We start from the raw sequence: 14,398 nt of genomic DNA, 5'->3' as shown, positions 1-14,398 counted from the left end.
TTTAAATACTTTATTAAAAGGTTGTATGCCATCATCAGAGATGTCCTATCACATTCATTACACAGCTTGAACAAAACAGGACAATAAATGGTCAACAAGTTTGTTTTCAGTAAATATCTTACTGCCATTTAAAAAAAAAACAACTATGAATTAAGTAGAAGAGCCGCCATCTATGGTAGAATTGGCAAACATCATTTAACGTGCCAATTTGTATGGTTAGTTCTTTCACAGTACTTGGGTAATAATTTGAACAGGGCCTTAAACAAGTTACTCTTTCACTTAACAGATAAATGGAACAGACAAGCTTCAGGTTCTGACCCTTTTGACTGTATTTTAAACCCTGAGGTAGCTGCAAGGCAATCCCATCCCTAAGATGACAAATATATTATTGGATTGCAGGGGGTGGGGGGGGGAGGACACACCAAAACTAGGCATTTCTACCTTCTTACTGTGTATGTTAGGAATTAAAATAACCCCCTACTTACCCATCTGCTTTTCAGGATACAAATAAATGGCACTTGAGTCAGGGGAGGCTGGTGTGTAAGTAAGTAAGTTGCAGTTCAGCTCTACAAAACTGAAGAATCATCACCAGTGCTAGGTGTAAGTTGATCCTTACCAAAGGGAGGGGGTGTGATTTCCTAATGTGGATCTGACTTCAGGCACGAGATAAGGAGTTACGTGACTTTAGGGTTGGGCTTAAATAATTGCAGTAATCAGGGTCATAAATGGCTCAGCTCATCTGATTAATTTTGCTGTAGCTTGAAGCAACAATTTAAGTGTTCTAAGCTGATCCATCAGCATCCAAAATAGCATGGCTGATCACTTTTGAAAACAGCCAATTCATGTTGACTAGAGAAGCAAATTTTAGAGGTTGGAGTCTTACAGAGAGTGCTATATGCAGTGCTAGAAGACTTAATTTTCAAAAGTGATGTATGTATAAATACAGTGTCTCAAAAGGGAGAGGATGCGTATGGTCTATATATTCAGGCTGGTTTTGCTTTTGATTTTTACCTTTTAAAAAACACAGCTGAAACCCTGAGAACTGATGCTTGAGGTCCTTAGCAATTATATCACATACTAAAACCCAAGTATGGTTTCCAGACTGTCAATCATGAAAGACAACTGGGTGTTTTCTTCTGGGGTAGAAGACAAGAGTCAGTGTGCATGCATTGTTTAAGATGATTGCTTTTCTAGGCAAAATGTCGTGAGATCTTTACCTACTTCAGAACAGGGACAAAGACTTCCACACCACAAACACTCTACCCATCTCAGTAATTATTAGTCTAGAAAGAAGCTTTTAAGCTTTTCATTGTGCACACATACATACTAGAGAACAAGCAGAAATTGTTTCTGTGACATGGGAGTAAAGAGTTGACATACCACAATTCAGACAGAAAGGTCATCTGACAGGCCCATCACTTCCACTCCCTGTAAAAGCTCATTATAGTGTGATGTGATCTCTGAAGGTGTAACATCAAACCCACAGGGAACATAAGCAGAGAAACCTGACTGCAGCAACCCTCCAGGACTGCCAGGTATGAATGTGCCAGAATAAGAACAAAGAATGCTCCTGAACATGCTCTCCTGCAGACACTGAGGTGAGAAGCAGCTGACTAGAACACTTCATAAGATTACCAGTGTTAGCAACTGGACTGGTAATTATGTCAGTTTAGTGCTGAGACAATTCAGTGGCAGGAGAAGTAACAGCACCTCAGGAAAAAAAAAAAACAACAGTTAATGCAATGCCTAACCTTAATCATCGAGTAGTTCAACTGAAGTCAAACTTACACACTAGAAATTGTGTACGCAATTAGATACTAACTGGTTTTAATTCTGCTGCATTAAGACTATCCATTATCTGCTTTCTGAGATAACTGGCAGCATACTCTGTGATTTAAACAACAACATTTAAAATATTTCCGTAGAAATACACTGCAAATAGGTCAGTAAGCCCCCATGTACATATGGTATGTCCTTGCTGATACATTACTATTGCATCCTTTTCTCCGTGTGATCTCATGCCTTAACAGACTGACAAATGAAAACAAACAAATACTCGTGCTGAAAGTGTAAAATAGGCAGGTTATCATGATGCAGGATCTATAAACGTGAAACAACACTTCCCAACAGCTTAGGGATCCGAACCTGAAGCTTGCAAGCAGCCTTGTGCTGACAGACCCCTGAAGAGTTCAACCTCCAGCAGCCTAACTGCAGTTCAGCTGATGAGAAAAGAATAGAAACCCCTTCATTTCAAAGGCAACTAACAGATAGTCGCAGGTATGTCAAAAGTAATTTCTGACAGATTCAAACAGTACCTCTGTTGTGGCCTCACCTTGGTCCAACTGGCTTGAAGCACAGGGAGAGAAAACTCGCACCTGCTTCTAAACAACCCTGCAGATACAGTTTTAGTAGTACGGAAGTGCCTGGAGAGTGACTAGTACGACTCTCAAGCTTTACATACATTACACATTTACAGCTCTAGAAAAGAAAAGGCTAAGGTGCACAATTTTTATTCCACTTAAAACCATGGGAATACTCAGGTCAAAACTTTTCATGCAGCAGATGTAAAACACCTACTGTTAAAAAGCTGCTGGGTTGGGTTTTGTTTGGGTTGTAAAACACCTACTGTTAAAAAGCTGCTGAGCTGGGTTTTGGGTTGGGTTTTGTTTGGGTTTTTTTTCACTTAAATAGTGAGTATACCATTGTCTGACTGCTTGATTCTCTTAGGAGAGTCAGTGCTGGTTTCTCCTAACTTCCTTTTAGCACAGTCCACACATGAAGTTCCTGTGGAGGGAGAGGGGGGAGGAAAAAAAAAAAATTTATGTTGCTACATATGTGTGCTTTGTATACTTTTTATTACAAGCACCAAATATTAAAATAAACACAATACTGGTCCACTGAGGTTCTTATATTTGGATTCTGAATTATAACACTAACCCTACTGAAAGTCTGCACCAGTTCAGTGATCTCGAGCTCTTCCCCAACACTGAGCTCTGGTACTAACATATAAAAAGGGAAGTAGCCAATTATACAGCTGCCTTCTGAGGAAAATAATTCTTGATTTTGTGTGATGCCGCCTGTGGAGTTCACAGGTGAGAAGCTTCTTTAAAAAGTTTGGATCCCTTATTCAGAGGAAAAAAATTGTTGGTGTGAGCTACTGTTGAAAGTATAAACAGCATAGCTGGACGGTAGAAATGAAAGGAAGGGAAATTCCTTCAAAATCAGGACATCCATCACTTAAACCTCTAGATATTTTTTTTTGGTGCGGTATTTTACAAATCTGTGTTAAGGAATAATTCTTTTTTTTTTTTTTAACTTGCTATGTATTCCAAAATACAAGTAAACAGGTGCTAAGATTACTTGTAAGGAGGGTGCTAATAAGTTAGTAAAGGAGCTTTATGTCAAGTGGAACTGGAATACATTGTCCTCAAGTTTTTGGTTTCTTCTCCACTGATGCCTAATTGTACTTTACTGAAAAAGGGATTTATGAATTCATCTGAAAGACAGATAAGCTTAAAATCTAGTTGCAATTACAAAAGTAATCTCTGACTTTACACCTGCCCACAAGTATCTTGGACCTTGTGTACTTTTTGATTGTGAAAAAGTGTGGGGGGGTGGAGGGTGTGTGTTTAAATCTCCTGCGATGCCAAAGACCCTTATATGCAATAATGAAATGGTATTTTTTATACAGGTTTGGTATCATTTGCAGCAGCAGCACAAATATCTTAGAAGCGTAATGTTTTTAAGTTGAAGTGTTGTTTCAAAGGGAAGTTTTGCTATTTTATACCATAAATTGGAATGTATTATTGCTCTGCTTATTCACAGAAGTATCACAAAGATACCTGAACAACACTTAGCCAAAAATTCACCTTCAGTACTACACGCTTAAGCTTGAGATTCACTCCTCCATACCTTCTTAAGGAAGGCATTCAAAATAGCCAAACGTATGTTTGGAAATTTAAGCCAAAACCTTAATGGATGTTAATATTATCTTAGAATACTCTGATCAGCATTAATAATTTTTTATACACATTTTCTGGAGCTTTTCCATTTTATCATTTGTCATTTTATTGACACCTGAAAGCCAGCAGTTATCTGCTAATATGTAGAAAGAAAATAAGAGGGCAAAAAGAGAGTATGTTAAGCAGACTTTCAGAGCTAAATCACAGTGCTGCACTATAATCATTCAATTACTTTGTAAATGAGAGACTTATTTTTATCCCTCTGATAGATTACGGAACTTCCTGTGAAAATAAGAACATTACTCACCCAACAGTGTTGTGCTGTCCACTCGATCAGCATCTAGAGAAGTTTAAGAGACAGCAACGGCACAAGTTAGCATCCAAAAAGTTTTTACATTTTTATACAACATTCCAAAATGGCAAGGTTGTATTTAGAATCACAGAATAGATTGGGTTGGAAGGGACCTTTGAAGGTCATCTAGTCCAACCCCCCTGCTGTTGGCAGGGACATTTTCAATTAGATCAGTTTCCTCAGAGCCCCGTCCAACCTGACCTTGAATGTTTCCAGGGATGGGGCATCCACCACCTCTCCAGGCAACCTGTTCCAATTTCCTCCCAATACCTAATCTAAATCTACCCTCTTTCAGTTCAAAATGGTTACCCCTCCTCCTATCACTACACTCCCCAATAAAGAGTCCCTCCCCCTCTTTCCTGCAAGGCACCCCTCACCCCTGCCCCAAGTACTGGAAGGCTGCTATAAGATCTCCCCAGAGCCTTCTCTTCTCCAGGCTGAACAACCCCAACTCTCTCAGCCTTTCAGCCTAATTTTCCTTATTCAGTGGGGTAGGGAGGGAGAATCGCCTCCCTCGACCTGCTGCTCACACTTCTTTTGATGCAGCCCAGGATACGGTTGGCCTTCTGGGCTGCAAGCGCACATTGCCAGCTCATGTTGAGCACCTCATGAACCAACACCCTCAAGTCCTTCTCGGCAGGGCCGCTCTCACCCCATTCTCTGTCCAGCCTGTATCCATGACTGGGATGTACAGGACCTTGCACTTGGCCTTGCTGAACTTCATGAGGTTCACACAGGCCCACCTCTCCAGCCTGTCCAGGTCCCTCTGGATGGCATCCCTTCCCTCTAGAGTATCAGCCACACCACTCAGCTTGGTGTCATCCGCAAACTTGCTGAGGGTGCACTGTCCACGTTCTCAAAGATGTTAAATACTACTGGTTCCAATACAGACCCCTGAAGGACACTGCTCATCACTGGTCTCCACACAGACATCGAGCCATTGACCGCAACTCTTTGAGTGCGACGTCCAGCCAATTCCTTATCCACCGAGTGGTCCACCCATCAAATCCATGTCTCTCCATTTTAGAGACAAGGATGTCATGCGGGACAGTATCAAATGCTTATCCACCAACGCTGTAACCCTGTCACAGAAAGCCACCAAATTTGTCAGGCACGATTTGCCCTTCATGAAGCCATGTTGGCTGTCACCAATCACCTCTCTGTTTTCCATGTGCCTCAGCATAGTTTCCAGGAGGATCTGCTCCATGATCTTGCTGGGCACAGAGGTGAGACTGACCACCCTGTAGTTCCCCAAGTCTTCCTTTTTTCCCTTTTTAAAAATGGGGGTTATGTTTCCCCTTTTCCAGTCACTGGGAACTTCCCCAGTCTGACATGACTTTTCAAATATGATGGCTAGTGGCTTAGCAACTTCATCTGCTTCATCTGTAGATTAAGAATTCTACCAGGGCATGCTTGCTGCAGCCCAGGCTACCTCCAATCTTGACCTCTCCAACAGCGAGCAACAGATCCAGCAGCGCCTCTCCTCTGGTCAGGCTCTCCGTCACCTGTACTAGGAAGTTGTCCTCAACGCACTCCAGTAGTTTTCCTGGACTGCTTGCAGTTCGCTGTGCTGCTTTTCCAGCACACGTTCGGGTGGCTGAAGTCCCCTATCAGGGCCTGCATTTCTCATTTCTTTCATATAACCCTTTTAACAAACTCCTTCTGCTATTTTTTAAAAGAGAGTTTGTAAATAAGCATGAAAAAAATGAAACCTGACAGTTTGGTAACGTAAAGAGCAGTTACGCACATTTGAAAACAGTTTTGTTTGGAATCTTGACTTGTAAATGTGATCAACATTCAGATCAAGATTCTGAAGTCAGAGTTAAGTCCCTCTTCTTGCAAGTATTATGCCAATCAGTAATTCCACTGAACAAAAAGGGGAGCATTATAGTCTGATTTTGCAGTCGTTTCCATTTAGAGCTTACGTAAATGTATCTCCCACCCTGTTTTGATATCAATGGCTGCTTTGCAATAAATCGGATACTCCAGACTCAACAGGCTCTAGGCACTGCTCAGACTATGAGAAGCATGTCCATCACATCCATCAACAGCAGTATGTCAAAGAACCAGCAGGCTGAGGCTGGTTCAGTGTCTGAAACTGCACCCCAACTTACTTTTAGGTGTCTACACTGCAGACAAACTTCCCGAAACCTAGATGCTGTGCTAAGTATTTTTTCTAGCCTTCATGGAAAGAAAAATCTAATCCAGTCTAAATGTAATATTCATCCAGTTACAAAAACCATTATATGATTTGGGCGTACACCTGCAATTTTCTTTTAAGGAGGGCAAGGGGAAGGTTCCTGCTATGCACCGCTTGTGTGACCACTAATTTTAGACAAAACAGTTTCACTGACGTGATACATAAGAGAGCTGTGAAACAGTATTCTTCCCAAGGTCATTTACTCTAGTTATTTTCCTCAATTCTCTGCATAAGCCATAGTAGAACTGTCCTTGTTTGGAAAACATTAAAGAAGTCTCTTTCTTTCAACATACTGTTGTTGTTTTTCCCTCGTTTTGTATTAAAGGCTCTTCATCGTTACAGCTAAGGAATTTTATGAGTGGAGAGACAACAGGATGGGAGTAGGTGAATGGACCTAGTTAGTAAGATTTAGCTCCCTGTCGGTACAGGACTGCTACCTTCAGCAAAGGTATCGAGTTATTTCCCATTTTAGCATTAAACGCCCTCTACAGAATGCCATTCACTGTCACAAATGGAGTATTATTCCACAGCCTCTTCTATTTTATTGTCACAAAACATTATCCTCACACTCGGGTTTTCTCCCCATTAGCCCTAACTGTGCTAAGCGAAACGCTATTGGGTGTACTAATTTCCCATTCTGCGGTTCATCAGATATTGTGGCTCAACCAGCTTATCCCACCAGTTATTCTTTTAGCCTCTTTTACTGACATGTCATATTTCATACAATGTAATACTCAATATACTGGAGTCGTTCACGCCAAAAAAAAAATACACAAAGTAAACAGCTTAACCAAATGCTAACAAAAAGACAAATTCAGAATTAAAGATTAAATTTGCAAGAATCCACAGACCTTACAGAAAGAAATTTGGTTACAATTTTGTCACGTGTTCCAACTCTGCATGCCATTCATAAGCAAAGATGCTGCACAGGCCTATCGCTAGCTACGCACGAGGTCAGCACCTCAGACCAACTGCTGATTGTTCAGACGTGGCACCCTGCTACGTACCTACTCAAAATGTTCTTATTGAAGAGGATACATTACCTGGGCTTCTCTGCTTGCAGATTTGAGCAGTCAGATCTTGTACGTACTCTGGGAATTGTTTAAAGCAGTCCCCGTAGGACACTACTTTTATTCCGTGCAGCAGCATATCTGCCTGGAGCTTAAAAAAGTGGTCTTCATTTTCTTTAAGCACCAACATATAATGTTCTAAATCCACTTTATTCTTTACAGTATAAAGAAAAAGAGCTTGGAATATCTGATCACGCAGAGTCTCTCCGCAGCCCAAAAACAAAAAAGACTTGGTTCGATACAAATTTTGAAGAACCTCCTGTTAAGAAATATAAGCACACAAGCGCTACATTTACTTCAGCAGTCAAAAGGCCAAGGTAAGAACTTTTAAAATACGTCAGACTTAAAAGGAGAAGCAGAGCAGATATCACTATTGAACTGAATTAAGCACATGTTTTAGGATCCGGGCAAACTGACATTTCATAAGCACTGTTTCTACAAAAAAAAAAAATTATATTCAAAGTTACCATACAAAATTAAGTGCACATGTATTTCCAGTAAGGGAATTTTAAATTGAAAGAATTACGATGACAGAATATTAGGCTCCTGTTTGGTCAAGAATATTAATTTTCCTTATTTACAGATTGACCTAATGTTTGACTTCTTAAAATACCTAAGATACGACATTAAGTCCAGGATCCAGAGCTGGTAACAGCTTAAGCCCCTAAAAAAATGAATCCAAGCAATCAGATGGTGATGGATCCTTGTTCTGGTGTCTAGTATTTTGGGGCTAATGTTCCTTCATGAGATAAATACAAAGAACTCTAAAACTACGACATACAGCTGAGGGTTTTGATTGTGATTTACAAAGCAGCAGTATACAAGAGCATACATTGCCCTAGCAACACAGCTGACTTTCTGAATAATACTGCCATTTTTCTGGGCCCCAATTATTTAATCTATATGAACTGCAAAACCCTAGCCTTAGGTAATGTGTATGCAGTGATTACAAAAAAATAGTTTGGCAAAACGTAGTGAAGATTTTAAAGATCACACGAACCATGACTTCAGGATCTTGAGTAACATCTTTATATCCCGAGGGATCTAGCACCATTCCACAGGGATCTGTATATAAGCCGTGAATATGAAGAACTCCATATTTTATATGACCTCTTGCCCACTGAAGAACCTAAAGCAAATCATGCAAGTTACATTCTTTTGTTATACTATAATATACTACAATAACCGAGATTCTGCAAAAATATACAGCTGTCTTAACTTATAAAACCACTTAAAGCAGAAGTAACTTCTTTTGCACTTTTCTGCAGCAAGAGACAATTTTAATTACTAATTACACAGCTTACTTTAAATTATAATAAAGGGGTGATTGCTGATACTGAAGATATCTCTGGCTTTTTGGTCTAAACAAGCATTCAACCAAGAAGCAAGTTCCAGCAACACGGACAGAAAAGATATGAACAGCAAATTAACTACCAGCTAGGTGAAATCATATTTGTGATTGTAACAATTACTTCACGTAAGTTAAGTAAGTTTGTGTGTTTTTTCCACGGAGTGGGTGGGCATTGGTTAATAAGTGCATCACTGAAATTCTCTTTGGTAACTGTTACCAGATTATTCAGAATAAAAAGACACGTAAAATAAATGTGCATCTGCTGTTAGCTTATAGACATGCTTTACCAATTAAGAAGTTTTAGCCTCGACACTCTTTAAACAGGAAAACATCTTTCAATGAAGCTTATGAGCTGCCTTCTCTTCTAATAAGTCTAAAAACTTTACTGCTCTCATCATACCTTATCCTTATCTTTCAAGTCTAAAGATTCCATAGGTTTACCCTGTTGCTGACCAAATATTTCAAGTAAATTATCATAGTTTGTAGTCAGAACCATTGTGCCTCTCTCCATCAGTCTCAGGATTGATTGCAGAACAACGGGATTCTGAATGTGTTGTTCTAAATTATCGAACACCTCCATTAAGCAATCCTGGAAGAAGTTGGGCTTCGTATCCCCAGTACGCTGAAGAAAGAAAAAGATGAACGCTTCATAAGGACCACGTGCACCATTATAATTGCCTCCACATCATTTGTCTACTTAATGCCAAAGCATTTCTTTAAAATTAGAGGGCTTACATAGTATACAAAGCATAAAGGTCTGAATGTACAAAACCATCAAAACCAATCTCAAATTATTCAGGTGCTCTTGCCTCTACTTAATGTAGCTCAAAATAATAGTCTGGCTTTCTCAAGGAAAGCTTGTAATGCAGGTACAGTAAAACAAAACTGTTTTGCTACAGTGAAATCCTCACTCGTCACTCCTAAACAAACATGAAGGTACGCTTTCCTCAAAGCGTAGGCTGCATTTGCCCAGAGTATCTGCCGAGACTGATAGGAACACGTAACAATTCTATGACATATACAGGCTTCCTATTCAATAAACTGTATCACACACAGAACAAATGTCTGTTTATAAGCCAAATATGGTTACTGGCCTAACTACATGGAAACCTCACCTTTCTCAGTATGATTTTACTGCTTTGAAAACCGGTTAGTGTACTGAAATTATCATTCCCTGGATTCAGAGTCTGGGATATACTATTAAAGGGTTTGGGGTTTTTTTTCTGGGTTTTTTTTTTTTGCTTCCTGGTTGAGAAAAATGTATTAATTGTTCAATCTGCCTAACCATACATGCAGACTCCTCCCAAAAGAGAGAGGTTATTATTACACTTTGCCTCTAGAGAAGCTCACCACGTGTTGTAAAACACTCAACACACCCTACAACTTAGCAGTATGTATGTCACCCTAATTACTTCAACTGGAAGACTTGGCAAACCTGTTAACACAATCTGAAAACCTCTGGAACCCAAGACGAACGTCTGAGAAACTGGGCATGTATGGACTGTCTTCAGTGAAGTGTGAGCTGCAGCAGTGATTACGTCTGTGTGATCTCAGGCTATCAGTAGGGTCAAGGTCTACCTGTACTTTCAGGGTATCTCTAGTTTTACCCAGCAGAGCTATAAATTCCTCTTTCAGTTCCAAGAAACGTTATGGCAAATATTTAATAGTCGGGGGTCTTGCTTGCATTAATCATGACGAAAGCTTGCTTACACTAAAAACCAAGATTTTTTAGCCTCTCTAAAACGTACAGCGTACTATATGACTACCATCAAACTTTCACTTTTTACCAGAAAAATTTCAAGTTTTAGAAAGCTGAAAAGAATTTTTGTTGATAACAAAATAAAAGTACGTAAGAATTTTAGAAATCAATCAAAGTTATAAACATACTCACTGGTGACATTTTCCTGATGAGATCGTGTGCAACCACAAGCAGGTCTCTATCTTTGATTACTTTTTTACGAAATTCAGCAACATCTCCCGGATGAAGCACCTCCAGCTGTTCAGCTGCTTCAATTACAGCCTCAATGCAGCTTCTCCAGGAGCACAGCGCTGGGATTCCTGGTGCTACTGCAGCACTTACCCCAGTTCCAATTACAAGAAGAAGGTCCCGAGGCTGCTTTCTTATTAGACTTTTTAAGAATTTTCTTTAAAACAGAAAACAAAAATCTTCATTTTTCACAGTGCATTTTCTAACTTTTCTGAAGATCTCACAACTGACTCAGGAAGTCCATCTGAACTATTAACGCTTGTGCAAAATACTAACCAACCAAAAGGAACGGAGTTCTCCATTTCTACGCAGAAGAATGGTATTGGCAGCAGTTCACAGCCTTCCCCAAACCGACAATGTACTTTAGGTCTTTTGGTCATTTTAGACAAGTAAGTGTACATAATTAATTAAAGCCAAAAAATGGCAACAACTTCAAATCACTAATGTCTTTGAGATCCAAATTGACAATTACCAATTTTCAGTCCACTGGGCTAGCCAAACACCATTTCAAATGAAATTTTGAAAAAAGCAGTCAAAGGACTGTCCAATGGTTTACTTAACACGTGTCTGATAGAAAGTAAGTAGAAGTATTTCAAAGGGACGAGTCACAATATTTCAAAGAAACAAACTTGTGTTTTTCTGGGAAAAAGCAGTATCTTTTATTCTCACTTATTCTCACTTTAGGATACAGGAACATAAGAAGAGTCATGCTTGTTCAGATCAAGGGTTCATCTAGCCCACTATTCAGATGTTACTAACCACAGACGACTCTCAAAGGCGTATTTGGTTCTACGTCAGTATTCACTGCGCAAGCCAGCACAAGAAACTGTCGAGGAAGTCTGGCTTTCGTGATTACTTTGCAAAGAAGTGAAAATGCATTTAAACCATACAGTGAAATCACTGTATACAAACAAGGATTTCAGTAATACAGAACCTTAGAATTCCCTTGACTTTCAAAACTACCTTTACAGATTTTTAATTCCTGTTAATCCGGTAATATGGATGTTTAACACCTCTTATTTCACAATCATCTGAAACTATCTAGCTAAAACTATAATGTTTAACTTGAAATGGCCTCAGGCAAAGCAATTAATAAACATGTAGATAAGGTTGCTAGCCAATGCCTACAAAGAATATATTGCTGATAATCCCCATGCCTTCCTGCTACATTCAGCACAAATTGTTTCCTCTCAGCAAGTATATTATTTATTCCTCACAAACAGCTTAACTGAGTATGAAGCCCTCGGTCAGTGGAGAAACTAGTTTCTGGGATCGTTTCAAGTTTTCAAGCATGACGTTGTTCTTGCATCCAGTTTTCAGTAATGTATTTCCACTGTGTTTTCAGATTTTCATTAAGAGACAGTTTTGTATAATCTCTGCAACACAAGTTACCTGGATTTCTGCTCACTTCTAACTGTTGATTGTTCTGATGAATCCATCTCTGAGCCCTAAGTGAAACAAAAAGTAAAATAATTCCTAACACTTCTACCTTAAAAAAGGCCAAAATTAAACCCAGATGTATTATTGTTAGCATTTTCTATTTATTCTTATCAAGTATTTTAAAATCAAGACTCTGTATGTCACACCCCAGTTAAGCAACGCACTGACAGAAACAAAGCTGACAAAGTATGAGTGTGTAAATCTACCACAGCTCCATTTAAGCTCAGTCGATGGACATTTTGAAGCTAACGAAGATAGGGCTATTCATGCAGCTGAAAAATACTTGTGTCTAAATTCAAGGTAAAATTTATCATACCCACTTAAATGTTAATTCAAGTAAATTAATGCATTTCTTGCATTAATTTTTTTTCATAATAACCAGTTGATTCAACCAAGTTTGTGGAAACAGGACTTCTGCAACACATAATGATCACGAGAGGCCCTCCGCTAGCCACCTGGCTACTCTACCAGACCACATAACACGAAAGATTTTTTTCTCAGCTAGTATTTTAAATAAAAACTTATTTTTGTTTCGTCTATATTGTCTTGTGTCTAAAGCATAAGAAGGACTGCATCTTGGCAGGAGAATTTGGCTACAATATCGTCACTTAGAAATCCCCAAGTTTCATTACATTAATTCTTGGCTTTGTTTTTGTAAGGATGTATTTTTTGTTTGGCTTTGAAACACATCTTAGTTTGTGGTTGTGGAGATTGCAGACTGCAGACCCTAATCCCTCAAATACGCGTTCTGCCAGACCCTATGGCTCATAAGGCTACTTGCCAGCTCTCAGGTTCACATGCTGGAAGCTAATTTGGAAGCAAGAGGCCCAAGTTTGGAGATCATTTGACCGAAAAAAACCCCAAAGAAAAGAACAAACCCAAAAAACGCCCACCCTATGATAGGGGGACATCAGCATTTCTGAGGAAAACACACAGATCTCTTCTGCGAATGCACCCAGGATGTCTTTTCAAGTGGAAAAAACTTTTCTTGTTGTAGTATTTATTTCCTCCATGCTCCCTTCCTTCACTGACAGTATCCTACAAAGATGCTACACTACCATCTGAAGAACGTTAGCACATTCAAAATTCAGAACAATAACCTACCTAGAGCAAAACACTTCAAAATCTAGAGAACAAGATTCCTTTATATATGGAAGAGTTATGAGTTCACAACGCAAAAACAACACATGAAGGAAGTGCAACTTATTTATTCTGAAAAAGATTGTATTATTTTATAACCCCATCCAGTGAAGTATTTGGGAAAGAATCCCCAAGAAAGCTTTAATAATTACATTAGTAACTTACCAAAATTAATAAAGTAAGCATCTCACCACAGGATGCTGTCAGTACCAACATTTTAGACCTCATTGTTTCCTTTTACCCCTTAAAGTTGCTTCCTGGAAGCAGAAGCTGTGCAAATAAGCGGCAGCAATTATCACCAACCCGTAACAGCTAAACGGCTGCAAAGGATAAAGTTCAAATTTCTCCCATGCCTTTGAGTACTTAGTAATCGTGACTAGTCTTGAACATTCTCTTATTAGATGTAATAAACACTTCTTCAGTGAGCACACCTAGAAAAACAGAGGACCTGGGCACCAGCATTCAACACTGGTGTACTTTCAAAAAGACACGTTGGACTAACCAAAGGCGTGCGCGGTTGCTTTTCAACACCCTTTCCTCACGGCAGCCTGGAAACCGGACCCCACTACAATCCAGATATACCCGAAAGCGCTGAATGGGAGCTGGGTCTTTACTCCAAACGCAAGGAGGGGTCATCAGAACAAATTCTAATTTCGTATTTTCTTCCTGTTCAAGAAAGTAAGTTTTATTTAAGGATCCGTGCATGGAACGAGAGCTCTATTCACTGACTGAAACTTCAGGTCAACGCTTTAATTGGACCAAACGATTTTTCCGGGCAGTTCAATATACGAAAGCAGCCTAAAATGCTCAACACGAAGGAAGCACCGGGCACAGGAAAGTCTCCTTCCCCCACCCACCCCACGTCCCCGACGATTCTCTCCGGAAAAAGACCAAGG

The 14,398-nt window shown here is 39.5% G+C and overlaps 1 protein-coding gene across 2 annotated transcripts; it reads right to left on the bottom strand.

Moving 5' to 3' along the window:
- Positions 1-14,163, bottom strand: FAM118A (family with sequence similarity 118 member A). 2 transcript variants are annotated; one of them, XM_019473218.1, is made up of 9 exons: positions 14,005-14,163; positions 12,315-12,370; positions 10,827-11,079; positions 9,336-9,557; positions 8,585-8,713; positions 7,558-7,843; positions 4,270-4,302; positions 2,701-2,784; positions 1-1,710 (listed from the first exon to the last, which is right to left on the bottom strand). In XM_019473218.1, the coding sequence occupies exons 2-9, from the start codon at positions 12,359-12,361 to the stop codon at positions 1,670-1,672; spliced, it is 1,095 nt and encodes a 364-aa protein (XP_019328763.1). In that variant the 5' UTR covers positions 12,362-12,370; positions 14,005-14,163; the 3' UTR covers positions 1-1,669. The 2 variants fall into 2 exon arrangements, with proteins under 2 accessions (XP_019328763.1, XP_019328764.1); XM_019473219.1 differs by lacking the exon at positions 1-1,710 and having other exon boundaries at positions 2,619-2,784.
- Positions 14,164-14,398: the final 235 nt, after the last annotated feature.

The sequence above is a fragment of the Aptenodytes forsteri genome, unplaced genomic scaffold (genome assembly GCF_000699145.1).
Source record: "Aptenodytes forsteri isolate BGI_AS27 unplaced genomic scaffold, ASM69914v1 Scaffold614, whole genome shotgun sequence".
Taxonomy (NCBI): domain Eukaryota; kingdom Metazoa; phylum Chordata; class Aves; order Sphenisciformes; family Spheniscidae; genus Aptenodytes; species Aptenodytes forsteri.
This window is presented reverse-complemented; position numbering and strand designations above follow the sequence as displayed.

Coding starts and splice junctions, on each gene's coding strand:
- FAM118A (XM_019473218.1), bottom strand. CDS start 12,361: ATGGATTCATCAGAACAATCAACAGTTAGAAGTGAGCAGAAATCCAG. Junction 8,714..9,335: donor ACTTGAAAGATAAGGATAAG/GTATGATGAGAG, acceptor GATTTGCTTTAG/GTTCTTCAGTGGGCAAGAGG. Junction 7,844..8,584: donor CTCAAGATCCTGAAGTCATG/GTTCGTGTGATC, acceptor ATTTCTTAACAG/GAGGTTCTTCAAAATTTGTA.